The sequence below is a fragment of the Hypanus sabinus genome, chromosome 5, assembly GCF_030144855.1.
Source record: "Hypanus sabinus isolate sHypSab1 chromosome 5, sHypSab1.hap1, whole genome shotgun sequence".
In the NCBI taxonomy this organism is placed as follows: domain Eukaryota; kingdom Metazoa; phylum Chordata; class Chondrichthyes; order Myliobatiformes; family Dasyatidae; genus Hypanus; species Hypanus sabinus.
Window position 1 is genome coordinate 23,113,816 of NC_082710.1, and position 26,303 is coordinate 23,140,118.

Sequence of the window (26,303 nt, forward strand, 5' to 3'; positions counted from 1 at the left end):
GAGGAAATCTGCAGATGCTGGAAATTCAAACAACACACACAAAATGCTGGTAGAACACAGCATCTACAGGGAGAAGCGATGTCGACGTTTCGAGCTGAGACCCTTCGCCACCTGTGAAGCCGCTGTTTACACACCCTCACCAACTGACACCAGTTTCTTAAACTCAAAGAGAGCCGCATTACATATTCCTACGACCTCTTGCCCATTTTCTCTGCGATTTTAAAATTTATGGCACACTCGAGTCAAAGGAGAGAGGAAAAGAGGCTGTGTATTTTCAAAAAGTTTAACACAGTCGCTGCATCTGATTTAAAAGGCCATTTGGGAATAAATAAATTCCCAAATAATCCTTTACTGGATTTCAACCCAACGACAGGATCCCATTGTAAGTGTTTACAAAGGCGGCAGCTTGTGGAGGAGCTCGCAGCCACTCTCCCCTCTCTCCCAGATCAATCCCTCCCCTGTGCGGCTCACAATGATCACCCAGCCGCTGCACTCACCGGGAGCCCCACGGCGCAAGGCCCGGGCCCCACCTTCACACACGGACACACCTTCCACTGTGGCACCGACCAACGCTCAAAAGTTCCTCAAGCACCGAATATGCATCCTCCACGCGGCAAAACATTCCCCGCCGCCGCTCTCTCCCGCCGTCCCTTTCTTCTCCGCTGCTCTCTCATTCCATACCTTCCTGCGCCATGTTGGTCCAGGCCGTTGCGCGCAGCCACCGGCAGGGGGCGCACGGTGCGCATGCGTGGAGGCGCCCCGCTGCCGGAACGCCGGGATGTGAATGTCACCGAAACGGCTGAGAAGGTTGACAAAGCCGGAGCGCGATGAGTTCAAATGTGCATAGAGGTCGTCAAATATCGATGCCGATTCATACCATATGAATTAGGAAACGAAATCAACAATTCACGTATCTGTTCTCAAAGTAATGGAGTGAGAATCTAAAGAATTGTTTGTGTGCAAACATTCAACAGAAATGAAACTGAGCTGCTGCAGGAATTGAAAATTTAAAAAACAAAACTGCAGCTGGTGGAATACAGCAAAAGGGCTGAAACTCTGACAGGTGAGGTAAGGAAAGTAAAAGAGTTGGTGTCTCAGGTCAGAGACCCTTCAAATAACTAGGGAATTGAGAAAAGAAAAAGAGAAAATAAATCAGTTTCAAATCGCAGAGAGAATTGGGAAGGGATGAATAGGATGAAGAATATCAATATAAAGATATCAATAAATTAGAGAGTGCAGAGACGATTTACTAAAGATATCAATAAATTAGAGAGAGTGCACAAGACGATTTACTAGGATGTTACCTGGGTTTCAGCACTTAAGTTACAGAGAAAGGTTGAACAAGTTAGGTCTCTATTCATTGGAACGTAGAAGGTTGAGGGGGGTTTTGATCGAGATATTTAAAATTTTGAGAGGGATAGATAGAGTTGACGTGAATAGGCTGTTTCCATTGAGAGTAGGGGAGATTCAAACAAGAGGACATGATTTGAGAGTGTAAAGAGGGTTTCTTCTTTTTGTTAACTAGCAGGAATGCTAATTTACTGATAACGAGAATGGTATTCCTTTGTAAACCAAATGAGGATTAATGTTCTTTCTTCTGAGTCTGTAAGCTTTTGTTGACGGGCTTTTGGGGAGATCGGCATGAGTGGGTCTAGAGAGAGGACGCAATGCTCTAAGCTGGGCGAGGATCGGACCCCAAAGGGGGCTCCGAGGCCGGGAGATTCTCCGAGGAGGGGGGGGGGAGGATGAAGCTAGATGTGCTTGGTTGACCACTCAGAGGGTCCTGAGCTGTTTGGAGAGTCCGAGGAGTTCGGAGGGTCCTGAGCTGCGAGTCGAGGAGTTCGGAGGGGGATCGAATGGTGGCCAGAAGACTTCAGTAATTGAGCTCCAACGGCTGTGCACGAAGTGGTTTGGACTTTGATAAGTTTGGCGCCTTTTCTTTAATTTTCTCTTCATATATACTGTATCGTTATTAATCACTTAGTTATAGTAACCTTTATAAATTGTACTCATTTAATCGCATATGGTGTACTGTCTGTTTTTGGGCGAGGCGGGGACATCACACAGCATCCACACCAGCTGATTACCCAGTTTGGCGGGGCCGAAGGCTGCTCCCCCTAGACGAGAATGAGCTGAGCGAGCCAGAGGCGACCCAGGGGGTTACAAGAGTTAGGGGGCAGAAGTTTAAGGGAAACATGAGGGGGTATTTCTTTACTCAGAGAGTGATAGCTGTGTGGGATGAGCTTCCAGTAGAAGTAGTAGAGGCCAGTTCAGTTGTGTCATTTAAGGTAAAATTGGATAGGTATATGGACAGGAAAGGAGTGGAGGGTTATGTGCTGAGTGCGGGTAGGTGGGACTAGGTGAGATTAAGAGTTCGGCACGGACTAGGAGGACCAAAATGGCCTGTTTCCGTGCTGTGATTGTTATATGTTATATGGTTATATCTAATTGAGGCCAGGGTATCTATGATGATAAGCTGTTTGGAAGCCCTCTTTTGGTTCATAAATGAAGGTAGTCAAAAAAGGAAAGGAATGAGAACCAAATGAATAATTTATGTGTAAAGATTCTCAGGAAAAGAAACTGGGCTATTCCAGGAATTGAAAATTCAAAAAGAACTGCAGCTGGTGGAATAAACCAAAACTGTTGAATCACCCGCAAGTTAGGTAGCACCATGGAAAATGCCTCAGGTCAGAGATCCTGAAGGGGTTGATAGGAGGAAGAAAATCTGTAAGAGAGTGAATGGCAATGACAATATGCAGTTTGTGAAGGCTGATCAATGGTTTGTGGTTTAACAAGGATAGTCAGATAGTTTAAAAAAAAAACTAAAGCTGCATATAAATATTATGAAATGCAGGTCAGAGCTATTGCAGAGAACTAAAACCAAAAGGAGAATATAGAAGCAACGCACACAAAATGCTGGTGGAACGCAGCAGGCCAGACAGCATCCATCGGAAGAGGTACAGTCAACGTTCCTGTCCAAGACCTTTAGTCAGGTCTAATTGAAAGAAGAAAGAGTAAGAGATTTGAAAGTGGGAGGAGGTTTTCTTTCTGTAGATTCTGTATGTTTTTAGTATTTTTGATTTTCTATTTTTTAATTCCGACTTCACATTTTCTTAATCTACACAGTACAGTTGGTTAACTGAAATTCTTAAATTCAATTCGACTGAAGACTCTAAATGTGCCGAGGTGTTCCAGTTCTTTATGAGATTTTTTGAAACAATGTGGGTAGCTCAGAGTGGGATGGAGAATCAAAGCCAGATGCAACTGGAAGCTCAAGATCACTTTTACAAACTGAACAGGGATGCTCAGCAAATAAGTTGTTACTTGATTTTTCCACTAAAGAGGAAATCACAAGGTAAACCCCAACTTTGAACTGTAAGTAAATGACTGTTTTGGCAGGAAGGATGAGAAGATGCCATGGAGGAAAAAAAGGAGTTGTTCGTTATGGAAAGAGAAGAGTGAAAAAATATTACAGAGGGAATAGTTCCTTCTATATGCTAAAGAAAGTGTGGGGATGATGTGTTTAGGGGTGGCATCATATTGAAAATCAGTGCACAATATCCTGAGAGTGTGCTGTTTCTGTTTATTATGATTAAACTGCCACCATACACAGTGATAAGTAAAGGTTGAATAAGGTTAAGATTTTACTCCCAAATGCATGGCAGAATGGGGAGAGATCTTATAGAGGTATACAATATGATGAGGCATACAAATGGGGAGAGTGAATGCAAGTTTTTTTCTCCTGAAGCTGAGTAAGACTAAAACTAGAGCTTATAGATTTAGGGTAAAACAAAATAAAACATTTAAGGGTCACATTTAAGTTTCTTCAGTCAGAGGTTAGTGTGAGCGTGGAACAAGCTGCCATGGAATTGGTGCATGCAAATTCAATTGCAACATTTAGGAGAAGTTTGGATAAGTACATGGATGAGAAGCATGGTCCAGCTGCGGATAGGACCAGGCAGAAAATCAGGCTGGTGCAGACTTGATGGGCCAAAGGGCATGCTCCTCTTACTCTCGGGCATGCAGTGCTCTATGACTCTAATATGTGGAATACAGCCCTTGACGTCCTGCTTTTTAACCTGTTTCACACTCTGCCTGCAGGAGACCTTCTCTCTTTATCTCTCTTGTCATTGGTATTGTTGAGGCCCCCAACTTCAAACTGTTTATCCTCACTTTTCAAGATGTTGTGCAGCCATTCAGTGATATTTCTGACCCACGTACCAGGGAGGCAGCATTCAATTCAGTAAGCTGGGTGTCTTCTAATGCTTAAATGAAGCAACCTTCATTTGGCACCAACCATTCTAAAGACCCTGGCAAGTTACAGCCACTAAGATCATAGGAAATCTTTATTTGAGAACAGTTATTAGCTTAAGGGCTCCAACTTAGAATGGGTTTCAGGAATGAGCAATGAAGGTTCCCCTCTCATCACTTCTTCTCATCTGCTCATCATCTCCCTTTGGTTTCCCTCTACCTTCCTTATCTTTCATGTTCCACTGTCCTCCCCATCAGATTTCTTCTTCAGCCCTTTACCTCTTCCACCAATCATCTTCCAGTTTCTTGCTTCATCCACCTTCACCTTCCCTCTCATCGGGTCTCACCTGTCACCTCCCAGCTTGTACTCATTCCCCTCCCCCTATTTCTTTCTCTGGCTCTGTGCCCCTTCCTTTCCAGTCCTGATCAGCCTGGAATGTCCACTATTTATTGCCCTCCATAGATGCTGCCTGACTTGCTGAGTTCCTCCAGCATTTTGTTTGTGGAGAAACAAAGATAAATATTTCTGATAATATTTCTTTACTGGCAAAGGCAGGAAATAAGTGGTGAGCTTCCAAAGCTGCAGCTTTGACCACAGGGAAGTCTGGCTACCTCCTGAACCACTTCTCTCTGTTTTTACCTCTTCCTGTTCTATGCAGCTGATCTACTTGCAGAGGGACAAATTCCAGGCAGTGGCTGCCCTCCTTTGTGAAAGCATCGCTCACACACTATTCACCCCACTGACACACAGCAGCAGTTGTGGTTGAGCAGCCTAAGCCCTTTGTTCACAATGTGAACAATTCCCAAAGCCATATGTGGTTAATTTGTGTGACTGCTCAAAATATTATGAACTGCCCTGCTTGCACTCAGGAAAGACTGTAAGATATGCACCATTGAAAATCTGTCTCCATCAATAGCAGAACAAATGGGCCCGGGTTCAAAGTTGTAGCAGACAGCTGTATTCAAAAGGAGATCCATACATTGCCTTGTGAACCTCATTCTTTATGCCTTGAAACAGCTTCCTATTTAATGTAAGGCAAAACAAAGCAGAAAGTGCAGGACATATTCCGCAATCAGACAGCATCTATGAAGAGCGAAACAGAATTCACATTTAGCAGAGTTTTCATCAGAACTTTGCTGTACTATTTGATTAAATATTTGAGCGAGTAAGGAGAAAAGGAATGAAGGATAAATACAAATGGACAAAAATTGTATCTGAAATATATGGTATGATAAAAGCACGGTAAATGTAAGCACTGATAATTCTCGTTAAAATTCTGGTCCTTAATAAATATGTAATTTATGTAGGCATAGATTTATCCAAAATCATTTTTGGGAAATAAATCGACATTTTATGTGGTGTATTGTTTTCTCACAAAGGAGCTACAAGTGAACTATGTTTCATACATTAAACAACATGATTATGGCATGAAGGCCAAGTGCAAGGAAAAATAAATCCCTCGAGCCTAGCTCTGTGGGTTACCAGACCCACAGAAAGTCTTGGAGGAGTTGTACTGGCTTCATATGATACTCCAAAATCATAACTTAGAAAACAATGATGAACATTGTTTGAATTTAGCCAAATAATTATGCAAGGCAGAATTCCAGCCATTCTGTGAAGTAGTGGATTCCTGTTAATTGAGACACATCAGGACCAACACACTTTGGCCCAATTAAGCGACTGCCCCCATTAGCTGAAGTTTCATGCACAATCTTAAAAAGGTATAAAAAAGACAAATTGAGTAACAATTTAAGTATTTAAATGAAATACAGAACTAATTAGAACACTACCAATACTACAACAGTACTATAAAACTGTGGATTAGTTCCTAATAGTTATCGAAGTAGAAATTCATCCAGTGTATGCTGTTGTATTCTTTTGATTGACTGTAAATAAATAAAATCAGTGCAAACACCTTGTGCAGGTGGATTGCCTTCATGCAATGCTTTCGATAATTGTATCCTCCAAATAGAACCATAGAGCATTACAACACAGAAACAGGCCTTTTGGCCCTTCTTGGCTGTGCTGAACCATTTTTCTGCCAAGTCCCACTGACCCCTTTCGTCCATATACCTGTCCCAAGTTTTTAAATGTCAAAAGTGAGCCCGCATTCACCACTTCATCTGGCAGCTCATTCCACACTCCCACCACTCTCACACCAAGAAGCCCCCCCACTAATGTTCCCTTTAAACTTTTCCCCCTTCACCCTTAACCCATGACCTCTGGTTTTTTTCTCCCCTAGCCTCAGTGAAAAAAGCCTGCTTGCATTCACTCTATCTGTACCCATCATAATTTTATACACTTCTATCAAATCACCCCTCATTCTCCTATGCTCCAGGGAATAAAGTCCTAATCTATTCAACCTTTCTCTGTAACTCAGTTTCTCAAGTCCCAGCAACATCCTTGTAAACCTTCTCTGCGTTCTTTCAACCTTATTAATATCCTTACTGTAATTAGGTGACCAAAACTGCACACAATACTCCACATTCGGCCTCACCAATGTCTTATACAAACTCACCATTACATTCCAACTCTGATACTCAATACTTTGATTTATAAAGGCCAATATACCAAAAGCTCTCCTTACGACCCTATCTACTTGTGACACCACTTTTAGGGAATTATGTATCCCAGATCCCTCTGTTCTACTGTACTCCTCAGTGTCCTACCATTTACCTTGTATGTTCTACCTTGGTTTGACCTTCCAAAGTGCAATACCTCATACTTGTTTACATTAAGCTCCATCTGCCATTTTTCAGACCATTCCTCCAACTGGTCCAAATCCCTCTGCAATCTTTGAAAACCTTGCTCACTGTCCACTACACCTCCAATCTTTGCATCATCAGCAAATTTGCTGATCCAATTTGCCACATTATCATCCAGATCATTGATATAGATGACAAATAACAATGGACCCAACCCTGATCCCTGTGGCACACCACTGGTCACAGGCCTCCACTCAGAGTAGCAATCCTCCACTACCACTCTCTGGCTTCTTTCATTAAGCCAATGTCTAATCCAATTTACTACCTCTCCATGTATACCTAGCAACTGAATCTTCCTAACTAGCCTCCCATGTGGGACCGTGTCAAAGGCCTTACTAAAGTCCATGTATACAACATCCACTGCCTTCCCTTCATCCACTTTCCTGGTAACAAGATCTTGACTTAAATTGTCCATTTAAAATATATTGCTATTTCCCTGGAAAATATTTGAGCTATTTCTGACACATAATTATTATTGATTTCCCTGTCAATAAAGTGGTCTTGAACCTCATTACATCTGTTGAGATATATGTACATACTATTCCACAGTCCTATTTCCAGCCGCTCACATCCAATTCTGCTGATCATATGGTTTTCCAACAGAATTCTTGCATATCTTTGCCCTTTTGTATCTGAGGCAAACAAGAACTATGAATTCTTCAGGGATTAAAATGGAAACACATTTCCCAGTCCTGTTGAAAGGACTAGCTCTCTTTCTGTCTACAGCTGCTGCACGACCAACTGATTATTTCCTGTGGTTATTTCAGCTTTTCAGCATCCATTTTGCTTTTGGATGACTTTCATCAGGAACTTGCATGCCATGCAATATGTCTTATCCTTCATCCTGTCACGTACCCCATGCCAGGTTAAAGAACCAGCAGAAATGGAAAACACTCTGGAGTCTGGTATTACTAAAACTAATAGTGTTTATACAGTAATATACAGTAATATAAATATACAGTAATATAAATGCAAATATATTGAACAGGTTAGCAATGATATATATATATGGAAATAGGAACAAAACTAGGCTCTTGCAAACCCAGGGGTAAATGGGTACAGTCTTACGATATGATGAAGAGAGTTCAGTTCAGTTTGAGGTAGTTAGTTGAGTAACGTTGGAGAGAGAGGGAGAGAGAGAGGTGAGAGGTGATGCCGTCAATCTTCCCGTTGTCTTCCAAAGTCCTGTTGTGGTCACCGACTATGACCATAGCACGTATGACCATTCTTCAGAGGTGGAATTACCACCCAGGCGAGGGTGGACACACAAATAATTCCCTACCAGTCACACCTTCTCACACTGTGAGCCACCGATCGATTTCCCCGATCGATCCTCCAAACCCCCACCTTCCTGCGGGTGCAACAAAGCTCGCTCAGTGTCTGCACTGTGTGTCTCGTGGTGTGACTTGGTGTGTCTGTCTGTGTAACAGCGGACCTGGCTTTTATCTCTCCATGTTGGACACCAGCTGTCCATCAACCTGCTCCGCCCTCCACTTTCTGCAGGAACTCTACAAGCAGGCAAAGTGACCTCGGGGAAAAGGTAAACAAGCCGGCAGAGAACCATAACATCATTCTTTCGAGCAGTTGCTGTCACTCTCTCTCTCTCTTAATAAAAACACAGTTCATAGGGTCTATTCTGGACCCCTTTTCAAACTAGGGTGACCCCTAACAATCCATAAAATTATCTTTCTATGTCTGGATTGCACACCTTTTAGTTACTGTCTTCAGCTTGATCATATGTTCACCAACCACTCCTTCTGCTCCCTAGTTAATGAACTCATTGCTTTTAAAAAATCTCTTGACAGCTTTGAATCAAAATAGCCTTTTGAGGTTTTGTTTGAGATATTGTAAAAGGTTTTAGACCAAAAGGACCATAAGTGTATAAGATGATGAGATGCATTAACCATGTGGATAGCCAGAGGCTTTTTCCCCAGGACTGAAATGTCTAACATGGGGGGACATAGTTTTAAGGTGCTTGGAAGTAGCTACAAGGGGGATGTCAGAGTTAAGTTTTCACACAAAGGGTGGTGGGTGTGAAGAATTCCTGCCAGTGACAGTGTTAGAGGAAGATACAATAGGGTCTTTTAAGAAACTCTTAGATAGGTACATGGAGCTTATAAAAATAGAGAGCTATGTGGTAGGGAAATTCTAGGCAGTTTCTAGAGTGGGCTACATGGTCAGTACAACATTTTGGGCCGAAGAGCCTGTAATGTGCTGGAGATTTCTATGTTTCTATGATCTAGAAGCAGAATTAGGCTATTCAGCCCATCAGGTCTGCTGCACCATTCTGGAGCACTGTAAAATTGTAAATGTCGCTCTATGTTTTAAGAAGGAAGGGAGGCAAAAGAAAGGAAATTATAGACTAGTTAGCCTGACTTCAGTGGTTGGGAAGATGTTGAAGTCTGTTATTAAGGATAGGGTTTTGGTATACTTGGAGGCACATGATAAAATAGGTCAAAGTCAGCATGGTTCCTTAAGGGAAAACCTTGCCTGACAAATCTCTTGGACCTTTTCTGATTTGTTGCCTGTGACTAGTGGTGCTCTGGAGTGGTTGGTATTGGGACCGCTTCTTTTCACATTATACTTTGTATTTCAATGATTTGGATCATGGAATTGATGGCTTTGTGGCCAAGTTTATGGATGATAAGAAGATAGTTGGAGGGGCAGGTAGTGTTGAGGAAGAAGGGAGTCGGCAGACAAACTTAGATAGATTGGGAGAATGGGTAAAGAAATGGCAGATGGAATATAGCATAGGGAGAAAATTCAAAAATAAATGGTGCAAAAAGACTTGGGAGTCCACATGTAGGATTTTCTAAAGTTAACTTGCAGGTTGAGTTGGTGGTAAGGAAGGTAAATGCAATGTTAACATTCATTTTGAGTAGACTAGAACATAAAAGCAAGACTTTATTTTCCAGCAGTCAGATATCAACTCTTGCCTCTCTTTTACTCGTCGTTATATATTTGAAAAATCTTTTGAGAAGCTCCTTCACACCGTTGGTTATCTTACATTCATATTTCATCTTTTCTCTCCTTAAGCTGTTCAGTGGCCCATTGGCTTTTAAAAACTTTCCAATCTTCTAACTTCCCACTAATTTTTGCTACGTTTGTCCTTGTTTGTGATGGTAAAGAGAAGTTGATTGTATTATATCAAAGGAAATGGCTTACCATGCTGCTGAACTCTGAACTAATTCAACAACCTACGCTCACTTTCAAGAACACTACAACTCATATTCGCAGTTAATTTTTCCATTTGCACAATTTGTCTTCTTTTGTACTTTGGTTGTTTGTCATGTCCTTGCTTTATTGCATTTCTTTATTTTTCTGTAAATGCCTGTAAAAAAAAATTGAATCTCAAGGTAGTATATGGTAACATACATTTACTTTGAAGTAAACTTCACTTTGACTACTTGACTTCGACTTTGTAAAAGAACCTGAGAATAATAAGTGACCAAAAAATTAATAAGAGGGAAAGATAAACTATATAAGAATTATATATTAATTATAAATTAGTAAGAAGAGGGAAAGATAAATTGCAGCAATACATAGAGGTACCGACTAGAGAAGGGGTAGTGTTGGATCTCCTGTTAGGGAATGAGACAGGTCAGGTGACGGACATATGTGTTGGGGAGCACTTCAGGTCCAGTGATCACAATACCATTAGTTTCAATATAATTATGGAGAAGGATAGGACTGGACCCAGGGTTGAGATTTTTGATTGGAGAAAGGCTAACTTTGAGGAGATGTGAAAGGACTTAGGAGTGCATTGGGACAATTTGTTTTATGGGAAGGATGTAATAGAGAAATGGAGGTCATTTAAAGGTGAAATTTTGAGGGTACAGAATTTTTATGTTCCTGTTAGGTTGAAAGGTTAAAAGTTTGAGAGCGCCATGGTTTTCAAGGGATCCCTCTTTTTCTCGGAAAAAGAGGGAGATCTATAATAAATATAGGCAGCATGAAGTGAATGAGGTGCTCAAGGAATATAAAGAATGTAAAAAGAATCTTAAGAAAGAAATTAGAAAAGCTGAAAGAAGATATAAGGTTGCTTTGGCAAGTAATGTGAAAATAAATCCAAAGGGTTTCTACGGTTATATTAATAGCAAAAGGATAGTGATGGATAAAATTGGTCCCTTAGACAATCAGAGTGGACAGCTATGTGTGGAGCCGAAAGAGATGGGGGAGATTTTGAACAATTTCTTTTCTTTGGTATTCACTAAAGAGAAGGATATTGAATTGTCTAAGGTAAGGGAAACAAGTAGGGAAGTTATGGAAACTATGATGATTAAAGAGGAGGAAGTACTGGCACTTTTAAGGAATATAAAAGTGGATAAATCTCCAGGACCTGACAGGATATTCCCTAGGACCTTGAGGGAAGTTGGTATAGATATAGCAGGGGCTCTGACAGAAATATTTCAAATGTCATTAGAAACGGGGATGGTGCCGGAGGATTGGCATATTGCTCATGTGGTTCCATTGTTTAAAAAGGGTTCTAAGAATAAACCTAGCAATTATAGGCCTGTCAGTTTGACGTCAGTGGTGGGTAAATTAATGGAATGTATTCTTAGAGATGGTATATATAATTATCTGGATAGACAGGGTCTGATTAGGAATAGTCAGCATGAATTTGTGCATGGAAGGTCATGTTTGACAAATCTTATTGAATTTTTTGAAGAGGTTACGAGTAAAGTTGCCGAGGGTAAAGCAGTGGATGATGTCTATATGGACTTCAGTAAGGCCTTTGACAAGGTTCCACACGGAAGGTTAGTTAGGAAGGTTCAATCATTAGGTATTAATATTGAAGTAGTAAAATGGATTCAACAGTGGCTAGATGGGAGATGCCAGAGAGTAGTGGTGGATAACTGTTTGTCAGGTTGGAGGCCGGTGACTAGTGGTGTGCCTTAGGGATCTGTATTGGGTCCAATGTTGTTTGTCATATACATTAATGATCTGGATGATGGGGTGGTAAATTGGATTAGTCAGTATGTTGATGATACTAAAGTAGGTGGCGTTGTGGATAATGAAGTAGATTTTCAAAGCTTGCAGAGAGATTTAGGCCAGTTCAAAGAATGGGCTGAACGATGGCAGATGGAGTTTAATGCTGATAAATGGGAGATGCTACATTTTGGTAGGAATAATCCAAATAGGACATACATCATAAATGGTAGGGTGTTGGAGAATGCAGTAGAACAGAGTGATCTAGGAATAACGATGCATAGTTCCCTGAAGGTGGAACCTCATGTGGATAGGGTGGTGAAGAAAGCTTTTGGTATGCTGGCCTTTATAAATCAGAGCATTGAATATTGGAGTTGGGATGTAATGTTAAAATTGTACAAGGCATCGGTTAGGCTGAACTTGGAGTATTGTGTACAGTTCTGGTCACCGAATTATAGGAAAGATATCAACAAATTAGAGAGAGTACAGAGAAGATTTACCAGAATGTTACCTGGGTTTCAGCACCTAAATTACAGGGAAAGGCTGAACAAGTTAGGTCTTTATTCTTTGGAGCATAGAAGGTTGAGGGGGGAACTTGATAGAGGTATTTAAAATAATGAGGGGGATAGATCGAGTTGATGTGGGTGGGCTTTTTCCATTGAGAGTAGGGGAGATTCAAACAAGAGGACATGATTTGAGAGTTAGGGGGCAAAAGTTTAAGGGTAGCACGAGGGAGAATTTCTTTACTCAGAAAGTGGTAGCTGTGTGGAATGAGCTTCCAGTAGAAGTGGTAGAGGCAGGTTCAGTATTGTCATTTAAAGTAAAATTGGATAGGTATGTGGACAGGAAAGGAACGGACGGTTATGGGCTCAGTGTGGGCCACTGGGACTAGGTGATGTTACGAACCCCGTAACTAGGTCACTTACCAGCAAAGATAGAGAGGCCCGTTGAAGTCTGATGGTACTATTTTTAAGAGTCTTTATTTATAAAGGGGCACAAAAATAAGATTAATACAGACATTCAGATAAAATTCGTCATCAATACTCAATTGAAAAACGCGGGTATAATAATAATCATCAATTAAGCAATAGCTCTATCGTTTGTTTAGGGGATGTTGTATTGTCCGATGGAAAGATAAAAGTCACTGTCCTTTCAAGCTGCAGCTTTTGGGTTTAAGAGAGACAGTTTTAAACTTGCCCGGGACTTTTATGAGGCCAATCCATTGCGTCGGGGGTGTTGGTTCCCCGTTGTTAGTTCCAAGTTGTTTTCCGTGGTATCAGCCACCAGCCCCCAGGCAAGGGAGCCAAACACACGTGGCTTCCTTCAAATGGCTCCCCGCTATTACGGGATCGCTAGTGTTTCTTCTGGTGCGTCTGAAAGGGGTTGTTCCTCCAGACCCTCTTTTATACTTCCTCATGAGGTCTCAGATGTCAATCAGGTTGGGATGATGCAATCTCTCTCTCAACCAACCCACTTTGCCTGAGGGCTTGCACATAGCATTGTCTCCAATCCATAAACGTTGTCTCCAGGAGACAATGGCCAGGTCTCCCTCTCTCATTTCCTGGGTCCTCTAACCCAAACCAATAATACTCTTGCGATTCTCACAAAGGAGGGGGCTACTCCGCACCCTTCGGCCCCTCAGAGCTGTGGTGCATTCATAACACCCCCTTCCTTCAAAGCGTTTTCACCAGCGGTGAAACGAAGTAGTACAGAGTCTTACAGGGTTTTAGAAGCTAACACAATACAAAAGTTTTTTTTTCTACAGAGTAATACAGTGATACATTCAATTCAGCATCCAAACGGTTGACGATTACAGTGGCATTTCCTTTAATATTTTAACATCTTGTACCTTACTAGTCTTGTAGCATCAGACTTCAACTTAATAACCGCCTATTTTTTTTAAGCAACAAAACTAAGAAGTTGTGATCTTAGCTTATGTGCATCTACAAAAGTTTATGTGAATACTAATCATTTCGGTCGTTTTCACTTAACAGGCAGGCTTCCAAGGGGGCTGTCTTTATTATTCACAGGCTGTGGCGAAATCCCGCACAACCTGCTTTGCTATTTAAAATGGCATCCCCATTAACCGTCGTCTCTTTTCCGGTGAGTTCCCACATGGGGAACTTGAGTAATCTGGCAAGGTAAACTCCCGCCCGCCTTTTTCATAGGGGTTATTTTATCAACACCGTGTCCCAAACTTGGACCATTTCCACCCAATTCTTTAATTTTACACAGGTGGCTAGCCCTCTCGTCAGGATCCTTCAGGCTATTGGTTTTTAATTCGAACTCTTCCTTCAAGCAGCATTTCGAATTCAGCCTCTTCACACCACATCCTGGCATAACAATAGAGTGTGGGGCCCCGCTATCTCCCGGCTTACTCTGTAAGCGATCTGCCGGGTTTAAAATTTCTTAGTTCGACTTGGGAACTACAGACTTTCCGTTTCCTTCAATAATAATTCTTATCTCCCCATTCTTAAATTCTGCATTAACTTTGAACACACCTTTGAGCACAAACACCTGGGAACTCTCACTTCCCACTGTTACCAAGGTTAACCCTTTTCCCACTGAACCAAGTCTATCTGACCCACAAGGACGGCTGCCTCATTCCACTGAATCAAATACCTCAGACTTCTTCTGAGCTCCGTTACCAGATTCAGCACCACGTGCATCCCCATCTTGGACACACTCAAGCGGGACATTGGCCTCTTCCAGGCTTTCAATACCCGTATCCTTTTCAAATTCTAAGTTCCCCCGTTTCTCCCAGGTACTCTCTGGGGCAACTCCCTTCCAGAGTAAACTCAACCCCGCGGGCTGAAACAACCTCATCCGCCAATCCAGCAGACTTCTTTGAGGTAAGGGAACCCTTTTCATCTAGGGCTGCCCTCATTTCATGATCGGGAACACCTTTAGAAGTTTCAACTTCCTCAAACAGTTCTGCCAAACCAGACAGATCATCCCTGTCCAACTCTGGCCCTCTTAACCGCTCTATCGGTTCCTCATCTTTATTTTCTGCCTCTAGGACCTTTCTCCTCGCTAAGGGCAGATCTACCTCCGCTCCCTTACCCTCTTTCACTTTACTACTCTTCATTTTACCACCCTCTAAACCCTCATGGTACAGGGTCGGTAGAAACGTCTCGGCCAAATCAAAACTGGCCAGATTTAAACTGCTCTCGTTCTCAGCTGCTTGTCTCGACATGCTGCAAGTGACCGCGCATGCAGGATAGATCTGGGACTCTAGGGGCGGAGCCTCAACACTCACCGGCCGGCCGGTCCTCGTCATGGCTGCCCAAACCTTACCACCTGCTAAATCGTTACCGAGAAGGACGTCCGTGTCAGTTCTCGGGAATTCTGATGGCACCCCTATTTCAACGGGTCCAGACACCAGCTCACAATCCATAATGACCTCATGTAAGGCCACCATTTCTATCCTTTTACTTATTCCCTTTACAGCTACCATTCTCGTCTTTTGACCAAGCTCTAGTACCTTACTGCTGATCAACGACAGCTCAGCCTCCGTGTCTCTCCAGATTCGTACGGGAACTGGTGTGTCCCCCTCCCTCACAGACACGGTTCCGTGTGACAGACAAGTCTCAGACCCTTCTCGTACTCTGTCTACCCGGGGCTCTCTTGTCAATCTACTGATTACCACGGCACATCCGAGAGGGACTGCTGCTTTCCCTTTTCCCGTCTCCCTCCTCGGAGCAAAGCACCGAGACGCAACATGCCTGCTCTTCCCACAATTAAAACAGGTCAAGCCCTGGAATCTCTGGCCGTCTGGCCTTTCCCCCTCGACCTTACCACTAGCTCCTGGTGGGACCTCTGCCTCAGCTGGCGGACTTTCTCGATCGTTCCCCCAGTCTCTCGGGGAACTTTTATTCGAGGAAAACTTTGTCATCTGCGAACCTAGCAAATTCTGAAATGGACTTATTCGGCTTCTCATTCAAATACATCCGGATCTCCTCCGGAACACAATCTTTAAATTCCTCAATCAAAATTAACTCCCTGAGACGCCCATAATCCTCGCCCACTATTTCTGCAGTGCACCAACAGTCCAAGAGCACACCCTTCTCATGGGCAAACTCGGTATACGTCTGATTCCACCCTTTCTGTAAATTTCTGAACTTTTGTCTATAGGCTTCAGGTACTAGCTCGTAACCCCAGAGAATGGCCGCCTTTACTTTGTCATAACTCTCCTCCTCCATGGACAACGCCGCATATGCCCGCTGTGCCTTCCCTTTTAACACACTTTGTAACAACGCCACCCACTGATCTCTGGGCCACTCCTGATTCACTGCCACCTTTTCAAAAAGCAAGAAATAACTATCAACATCCGTCTCCTCGAACGGGGGTACTAACCTCAATGCCCGACTGACATCAAACCGCTCCTCTTGGTCCGACCCCTGACCGCATTGCTCTTACTTTAACTTCTCCATCTCCAAGTCATGTTTCCTCTGTCTCTCTGCCTCCCTCTCCCTCTCAGCTGCTTCCAGCTTTTTTAACTGAAGTTCATGCTCTCTTTGCTTCTCTGCTCTTTCCTGCTCCCTTTTCACTTCTAATGCCCTTAGCTGGAGCTCCTGATCCCTTTGTTTGTCGGCCCTTTCTCTCTCTCTCTCTTTTTCTCGGCTCTTTCGCTTTCTCTCTCTCTTTCTCGGCTCTTTCTCTCTCTCTCTCTCTTTCTCGGCTGCTTCCAGCTGCTTTAACTTAATTTCATGTTCCAACCTTAATTTCTCCAACTCTAACTGAGCCATCCCACTAGCTGGTACCTTTTCAGGGATATTTTCCAATACCTCAGCTGCAAACACATTCTTCCCAATATAATACTGGGTTATTGCCCTTCGCACCTCCCGCTTTTTCATTGACGACCTCACCTCTGCGAGGTTTAACCCCTTTGCCAAATTTACCAAGTCTGATTTGGTGGCCGCTTCTAGCACCTCCAGAGTCAGGTTTTCTATAAATTCATCTACATCCATCTTTGCTGGTTTCCCGTCTGGCTACCCGCGTACCAGATCCAAGTTTGGACTTACAAGCTCGATTCACTGGCTCCCCAATTTGGTTTCAAATCTCAAGACGAGCACCCCAATTGTTGTTACGAACCCCGTAACTGGGTCACTTACCAGCAAAGATAGAGTCCCATTGAAGTCTGATGGTACTATTTTTAAAAGTCTTTATTTATAAAGGGGCACAAAAATAAGATTAATACAGACATTCAGATAAAATACGTCGTCAATACTCAATCAAAAAATGCGGGTATAATAATAATCATCAATTAAGCAATAGCTCTATCATTTGTCTAGGGGATATTGTATTGTCCGACGGAAAGATAAAAGTCACTGTCCTTTCAAGCTGCAGCTTTTGGGTTTAAGAGAGACGGTTTTATACTTGCCCGGGACTTTTATGAGGCCAATCTGTTGCGTCGGGGGAGTTGGTTCCCCGTTGTTAGTTCCAAGTTGTTTTCCGTGGTACCAGCCACCAGCCCCCAGGCAAGGGAACCGAACGCACGTGGCTTCCCGCTATTACGGGATCGCTAGCATTTCTTCTGGTGCGTCTAAAAGGGGTTGTTCCCCCAGACCCTCTTTTATACTTCCTCACGGGGTCTCAGATGTCAATCAGGTTGGGATGATGCAATCCCTCTCTCAACCAGTCCACTTTGCCTGAGGGCTTGCACGTAGCATTGTCCCCAATCCATAAACGTTGTCTCCAGGAGACAATGGCCAGGTCTCCCTCTCTCATTTCGTGGGTCCTCTGACCCAACCCAATAACGCTCTTGTGATTCTCACTAAGGAGGGGCCTCCTTCGGCCCCTCAGAGCTGTGGTGCATTCAGAACAGTGAGTATAAGCGTCGGCACGGACTAGAAGGGTTGAGATGGCCTGTTTTGGTGCTGTAATTGTTATATGGTTATATGAGCTTTGAATAGCGGCTAATCCAGACATCATAAGTTTTAAGAGGAGAGGATTTTCAATCAGATTGACTGCCTGAGTACAAAAGGCAGCAGCAGGTTGCTACAGCAAAGAAGAGTGTTGACCAGCAGCCAACTGGTGTTTGGGGATTGATTAACACGAGCAAATTAAAAGAAGGCAGGGGCAGGCAAAGTGGCCGTTGCCTGAGTGGACGGAGTTAGAGTATGATCTTGAGGCCTTAGTTCCTCAAGCTTCAGCAAAGAGATGCTTCAGTCACAGAAAGCAAAAGAAAATCTCAAGTTTTTTTTTCTCTTCCCTTCTTTATATCTGCTCAGCTAGGGCAGTAGAGATGCCAGACAGGAGAGTGGAATGCTCCTCTTGTGGGATGTGGGAAGGCTGGGATACTTCCAGTCTCCCTGACGACTACACCAGCGAGAAGTTGCAGCTGCAGCTTCAAATGTATTGCGCTAAGGAGTTGCAGCTGAAAATGGATGAACTCAGGATCATTTGGGAGACTGAGAGGGTGATAGACAGGACATGTAGAGAGGTAGTTACAGCCAAGGTGCAAGACACAGGAAACTGGGTGACAGTCAGGAGGGGAAAGGGGTTATGGAGCCAGTGCAGAGTACCCCTGTGGCCATCCCCCTCAACAATAGGTATACCATTTTGGAAACTGTCAGGGTGGGGATGACCTAACAGAGGAAAGTGACAGTGATCGGTGGCACTGAGTCTGCCTCTATGACTCAGAAGGGAAGAGGGGAGAAGAAACATGCTGTGGTGATAGGGCATTCATTTCAAGAGGACTAGAATATAAAAGCCAGGATGTGAAGTTGAGACTTTTTAAGCACTGGTAAGGCCTCACTTGGGGTATTGTGAGTAGTTTTGGGCCCCTTACGAAAGAAAGGATGTACTGAAACTGGAGAGGGTTCAAAGGAGGTTAAATGGCCTAGCATATGAAGACAGCTTGATAGCTTTGGGCCTATATTCACTGGAATTTTGAAGAATGAGGGGTGACCTCATTGAAACCTATTGAATGGTAAAAGGCCTGATAGAGTTGATGTGGAGAGGATGTTTCCTATGGTGTGAGTGTCTAAGACTAGAGGACACAGCCTCAGAACAGAGGGATGTTCTTTTAGAATGGAGATGACAAGGAATTTCTTTAGCCAGGGAGTAGTAAATCTGTGGAATTCATAGCCACAGGCAACTGTGGAGGCCGTCTTTATGTATATTTAAGGCAGAGGTTGATAGATTCTTGATAGGTCAGGGCATGAAGGAAAATGGGGAGAAAACAGGAAATTGGGGCTGATAGGAAAATTGGATTAGCACTGATGTAATGGCAGAGCAGACTCAATGGGCCAAGGTCTTATTCTGTTCCAATATCTTATATGATTTTATGAACCAAAGAGTAACCAGCAGGTAACAGGTAAAAACTTAAGTATGTTAGCAACACGTAAGAGATTAGCAGAAATAAATTTGGGTCATCTGCAGTAAGAAACTGGAGAATTATATTGAGGAATTAGGTAACAAAGAAATTAAAGAAATACTGTATTTGTATTTGTCTTCACAGAAGAAATTGGAGGCAATTACCAGAAATACTGGAAAATTATACATCTAGAGTAAATGCGGAGCTGACATATATTATTATTAATAAAATGAATTAGAGAAATTAATGGTCTAAATGCTGATAAACTACCAGGAACCTGATAACCTGCAACCCAAAGATTTTTTTAGAGATACAGCATGGAACAGGCCTTTCCAGCCCAGCGAGCCACATCGTCTAGCAATCTTCCTATTGAACCCCAGCCTAATCACAGGACAATTTACAAAACTAGAAGACCATAAGATAAAGGAGCAGAATGAGGCCATTTGGCCCATTGAGTCTGCTCTGCCATGTCATCATGGCTAATCTATTTCCCTCTCAACCCAAATCTCCAGGCTTCTCCACATAACATTTCATGCCCTGACAAATCAAGAACCTATCAACCTCCACATTAAATACACTCAATGACCTGGCCTCCACAACCACCTTCAGCAGATTCACCATCCTCTGGCCAAAGAAATTCCTCCTCGTACTCATTCTAAATGGATGGCCCTCAATTCTGAGGTTGTACCCTCTAGTCCTAGGCTTTTGTACCATAGGAAACATCCTCTCCACATCCACTCTATCCAGGCCTTTCACCATTCAATAGGTTTCAATGAGATCATGAAATCCCCCCACCCCATTCTTCTAAAGTCCAGTGAGTAAAGGCTCAGAGCCATTAAATGCTCCCTATACAATAAGCCTTTCATTCCCAGAATCATTCCTGTGAAGCTTCTCTGAACCCTCTTCAATGTCAGCACAAACTTTCTAAAATAAGGGGCCCAAAACCACTCACAATACTCTATGTGAGGCCTCACCAGTGCTTTATCAAGCCTCAACATTACATCCTTGCTTTTATATTCTGGTCTCCTACCAATCAGCCAATGCTTTATCCATGCTAGTATCTCCCCTGTAATACATGGGCTCTTAACTTGTTAAGCAGCCTCATGTGCAGCACCTTGTCAAAGGCCTTCTGAAAATCCAAATACACAACATCTACCAATTCTCCTTTCTCTATGTTGCTTGTTATGTCTTCAAAGAATTCTAACAAATTTGTCAGGCAAAATTTTCCCCGAAGGAAACCATGCTGACTTCGACCTATTTTACGATGTGCCTCCAAGAATCCTGAAATCAATCCTTAACAATCGACTCCAACATCTTCTCAACCACTGAAGTCAGGCTAACTGGTCTATAATTTCCTTCTACCTTCTTCCCTTCTTGAAGAGTAAAGTGCCATTTGCAATCTTCTAGTCCTCTAGAACTATTCCAGAATCTAGTGACTCTGGAAGGATGATTATCAATGTCTCCATGGTCTCTTCAGCTATCTCTTTCTGACCCCTGAGGTGTAACTCATCTGGTCCAAGTGACTCATTTAACTTCAGGCCTTTCTGTTTCCCAAGCACCTTCTCCTTAGTAATAGCAACTGCATTCACTTCTACCCCCAACACTTGAACTTCTGGCATACTGCTAGTATCTTCCACTGTGAAAACTGAGGCAAAATACTTATTCAGTTCGTCAGTCATTTTTTTATTCCCCATTACTTACTCTCCAGCATTGTATTGCAGCAGTCAAATATCTATTTTCATCTCTCTTTTCCTCTTCATTTCCCTAAAAAAAACTCTGGTTCCTCTTTGATATTTTTGGCTAGCTTATCTTCAAATTTTATCTTTTCCACTCTAATGTCTTTTTAGTTGCCTTTTGTTGGTTTTGAAAGTTTCCCAATCCTCTACTTTTCCACTAATGTTTGCTCTACTATATACCCTCTCTTTTATGTTGGCCTTGACTTCCCTTGTCAGCCATGGTTGCATCAATCTGCCTTTAGAGTATTTCTTCTTTGAGATGTACATATATATCCTGCGCCTTCCGAATTGCTCCTGGAAACTCCAGCCTTTATTGCTCTGCTGTAATTCCTGCTACTGCCCCTTTCCAATCAACTTTGGCCAGCTCCTCTCTCATGCTTCTGTAGTACTGATACATCTGACTTTAGGTTCTCCCAATTTGCAGGGTAAATTCTATCATATTATGATCATTGCCTCTTAAGTGTTCCTTTACCTTAAGTTCCCTAATCAAATCTAGTTCATTACACAACACCCAATCCAGAATTGCTTTTCCCTTAGTGGGATCAACCACAAGCTACCATAAGGAGTCATCTCGTAGGTATTCTACAAATTCTTTTTTTTTGGATCCAGCACCAACTTGATTTTCCCAATCTACCTGTATATTGAAATACCCCATGACTAACATTGCCCTTTTGACAAGCCTTTTATATCTGCCATTGTCACTTGTAGCCTATATCCTGGCTGCTTTTCAGAGGCCTGTATATAATTCCGGACATGGTCTTTTCATCGTTCACTAATCTGTTTTTCTCCTCATATAAATCAGGACATTGGAGAGGAGTTGCTATTCTTATCTCAAGTAAGCTAAATTTTGAAAAAATATTCGAAATGGGAGATAAAGAGGGCAGATATATTCTGGTAAGGGGGAAATATAGACAGCAATTCAGTTACTCTATTGAATATATATGCACCCACGGGAAGTGATATTGATTTCTTTCAGAAAATTACTGATATTATGGTAACGGAATCAGAAGGTCTCCTGATATGTGGGGGAGACTTAAATTTACAATTACAACCAAACTTGGACTCTTCCAATAGAAAAAAAATATGAAACAAAATCTTTACCTAAGAAAGTTAATACACTTTCTTATGTAAAGAATGTTGAGGATGTTGGTTTAATTGATATATGGAGGGACCTTTTCCCTGACAGAAGGGATTACACTCATTATTCTGCTCCCCATTCTGTATATACAAGATTAGACAATTTCATAACATTTGGAAAAGACAAAGACAAAATAAACATCTGTGGAACTGGGACAATAGATGTAAGTGACCATGCACCTATATATTTATCTGTTGATTTTGACCTACAACCAAAGAATACTATTTGGAAACTAAATTCAAGTCTACTCAAGGAGCCATACTTTAAGGAACAAATTAAAAAAGGAATTGGTCCCTAGAGTTTAATGATAATGGAGAGGTTTCACCTCCCATTTTATGGGATACTCTGAAGGCAGTCTTAGGAGGGAAAATTATAGCCATATCTTCATATAAGAAAAAAATAAGGAATAAAGCATCAGAGGAATTACAAAATAGGCTGAAGGAAGTAGAGAAAAACACTAATTGAATTTGGCACAGGATACATTAGGGGAAATTAAAAGAATTAGGAATGAAATAAATAATTTGGCTGCACAAGAAATCAGGAAAAACTTAATGTTTCTCAAACAGAGACATCATGAAAGCGGATCATAATCTATGAAAATACTGGCGTGGAAATTGAAAAAAGAGATAGCAGAAAATACAATTCATAGAATTAGGGACCCAAGAACGAAAATGATAAAAAATAAGCTAAGTGAAATTCAAGAAGCTTTTGAAATGTTTTACAAAATGCTATATTTCAAAGTTCCAGGGGGAAGCATAACCCAAATTGACACCTTCTTGAATTCTCTAGAGTTACCCACTTTAAGCAAAGAACAAAATAGAACGATGACTGCGGACATAACTGAAGTTGAATTAAAAGCTGCAATTAGTAGGCTTAAATTAAGCAAGTCACCAGGATCAGGTGGGTATACGGCAGAGTGGTACAAAGAATTTAAAAATGAGTTAATTCCTGTTTCACTCCCCACACTGAACTGGGCTCCAAAAAAGGCACAAATGCCACCCAGTTGGAAGGAAGCAATAATCTCAGCTATACCGAAAGAAGGCAAGGATAAAATAGAATGCGGGTCATTTAGACCAATATCCATTCTTAATGTAGATTATAGGTTATTTACCTCCGTCATGGCCAAATGATTAGAGGAGTTTCTACCCATACTGATACGTAATGATCAGACAGGTTTTATACAACAACACCAGACTCAAGACAATATACGAAGGACACTTTACATTATGGATCATATACAAAAAAATAAAATCGAAGCAATGGTGATAAGCATGGACGCTAAACAAAGCATTTGATTCAGTTAATTGGAATTTTCTTTACAGAGTTTTACATAGATTTGGTTTCCAAGACACAATTATTAAAACTATACAGACACTATATGACAATCCTACTGCTAGGATTAAAATCAACGGATATTTATCAAATGGTCTTACCCTAGAAAGGGGCATGAGACAGGGTTGTGCATGGTCACCACTGCTCTTCGCGTTATATCTGGAACCATTAGCTCAATACATCAGACAAAATGAAGATATCAAGAGAATTACTATTAAAGGGATAGAGCATAAATTGGCTTGTTAAGCGGATGACATTTTGATCTATCTAGGGCAACCAACATACTCTTTACCTAAATTAATGCAATCCTTTGAACAATATGGTCAATTATCAGGATACAAGATCAACATAGATAAAACCCAATTACTTTCATATTACTATAGCCCACCAAGAGAAATTGAAAGTTGATACCCCTAGGCATGGCACACAGAGTCTTTCAAATATTTGGGCATCATTATGCCAAAAATTTGGCAAAATTATCAGAATGTAATTAGCAGCCTCTATATAAAAAAATTAAGTAAGATGTGGCAAGATGGAACCTGATTCCTTTTTTTCAGTCTCAGTTCAAGGATTGAGTCTATTAAAATGAATATATTGCCCAGACTGTTACATCTCTTTCAGACCCTGCCAATAGAGATTAATCAAAATCAATTCAATGAATGGAACAAGATGCTATCAAGGTATATTTGGCAGGGTAAAAGGCCTAGAGTTCGTCTCAAAACTTTGCAATTAGCAAAGGAAAAGGGGGGATGGGGTCTACCTGCTCTTAGAGATTAATATTTTGCAGCACAGTTGAGAGCTGTGATATGCTGGTGTAACCCATCATATGATGCTCAATGGAAAAACATTGAAGAGCGGGTACTTCCCATCCCCATAGAAGCAATTTTGGCTGATAACAACCTGCAAAGGTACATAAATACTATTGACAACTCATGGGTATAATTGACTCTTAAAATATGGAAAACTACTATAAAAGAATATAATCTAGAGGGAGATATTGCAATTCTTAAATGGTGTGCATATGACTCGGATTTTACACCAAATAAACTGGATGCTAGATTTAAGGATTGGACAGCTAAAGGAATAACAGTTCTTTGCAACATAATGAAAGAAGGAACACTGTTCAGTTTTGAAATGCTTAAAGAGAAACACTTATTAGAAAAACAAGATTTTTTATCGGTATATACAGATGCGACAATATATTAATAAGACACTTAAAATGTAACCAAGCCAAATACATGCTTGATAGAGCTCTTTAGAAAAGCATATAATTCAGATAATGGTAGTTGAATCATTCAAAGCATGTATAAGGTGTTGACAAATCTTAAAACACATTCGACTTCATACATTAAAACAAAATGGGAGATGGAAGGAAGGATAATTATATCTGAGGAAGAATGGACAACAATATGGGGGTATCAATGGAAGTGTACCAGTTCACAGAAATGGAGAGAGTTTGGATGGAAAAACTTGATAAGATATTTTATTACACCCTCTCAGAAATCCCATTATGATAGTAACCTCCCTGTTTGCTGGAGAAATTGTGAAAATCAAAATGCAAATCATTATCATATTTTTTGGGACTGCCCTGTTATCAAAAACTATTGGAGGGGGATACACAATGCCCTACAAGACATATTTAAATGTGAAATACCCTTGGAGAATAAGACCATATATTTTGGATATATACCTCAAGAATGGTTGAAAAGAGATAAATATTTAATGAATATACTGTTGGTGGCTGGTAAAAAGACTCTTACTAGGAAATGGTTATCACAGGAGAGCCAACTTTAAATACATGGATGGAAATTACAATGGACATTTACAAAATGGAGAAGATAACAGCATCTGTTAACCATAAGCTGGAACAATTTGATTTATACTGGGGAAAATGGTTTAACTACATAATACCTCATAGGCCTGATTTTATTCTCACAAATCAATGAATATGTTGTAAAAAAAAAGATCACTCCCTACTTGTACATAGTTCTTTCCTTTTGTTTGTTTTTTCTTTTCTATAAATGTATACCTCAGATAAATACTTTGTGGAGATTTGTGATATATATGATTATATGATATATATGTACAATGTCTGAAATACATCTTATCGAAATGCTTGTTTGATGATGAACTTCAATAAAAAAATTAATTTAAAAAAGTGTACACCCTATCCTCATTATATGCGGGGGATATGTTCCTCAAAGTTGACACATAATGTGAATAGTTATTTAAATGGTGAAAATAGGGATGTGTTCCAGAGGGCTTCCTAAATATGCTTTATCTGTAATTTATTCACATTTTCATACCAATACGACAGAAAAGCAGTACTACAAGACAACATTTGTATTATATTTCATCAATTTAAGGTAATATTCAATGTAATAAATCATAGAAAGTTAACATTCTAGTGTGTACAGTACTCACCAACAGTGGCAGGTGTGTTCGATCTGGGAGATGAGTGGTTGTTGTGGTGTTGGGCAGCTTTACATGGATAAGGTGGATGGTTGTGGTTGTCAGGATCATATCAAGCACAGCAAGGGGTGAAGGAAGACTCACAGAACTCTTAGGACTGCCAGCAGCAGGAGATGACACCAATTTGAATTAAGGGTTGTTTGCCTGGCAGCATTTTGTTTATCAGCATAAATTTGCTTGTAGGAAAGAAGGGTTGACAGCAGGGCACGACCGAAATGCTGACTCCATTCTAAACTTGGGTCCACATCCATCGCCACTTGTGCCAAGTGTTCCGACTTCCACCATTCCCTAACCATTGGTAAACTCCCGGGATTTTCAAAATCGCCTCTTGCTTGCAGCATCTGAGAGATAGTCTGCC

At 41.4% G+C, this 26,303-nt stretch overlaps 2 protein-coding genes across 16 annotated transcripts in view; both read right to left on the bottom strand.

Moving 5' to 3' along the window:
• Positions 1-761, bottom strand: part of LOC132393988 (adenomatous polyposis coli protein-like) — a 124,738-nt gene extending 123,977 nt beyond the window's left edge. For 3 of the 8 annotated variants that reach the window (XM_059969520.1, XM_059969521.1, XM_059969518.1), the window contains exon 1: positions 549-722. In XM_059969520.1, the coding sequence (XP_059825503.1) occupies positions 549-622 (74 nt within the window). In that variant the 5' untranslated portion in view covers positions 623-722. Of the gene's footprint in view, positions 1-497 lie in introns of all 8 variants that reach the window. The other 5 variants (XM_059969519.1, XM_059969527.1, XM_059969522.1 and 2 more) reach the window with 5 other exon arrangements.
• A 14,695-nt stretch (positions 762-15,456) lies between these two features.
• LOC132393991 (band 4.1-like protein 4A) overlaps positions 15,457-26,303 on the bottom strand; it is a 131,123-nt gene continuing 120,276 nt past the window's right edge. For all 8 annotated transcript variants that reach the window (XM_059969544.1, XM_059969546.1, XM_059969545.1 and 5 more), the window contains one exon: positions 15,457-26,298. In XM_059969544.1, the coding sequence (XP_059825527.1) occupies positions 26,175-26,298 (124 nt within the window). In that variant the 3' untranslated portion in view covers positions 15,457-26,174. The remainder of the gene's footprint in view (positions 26,299-26,303) is intronic.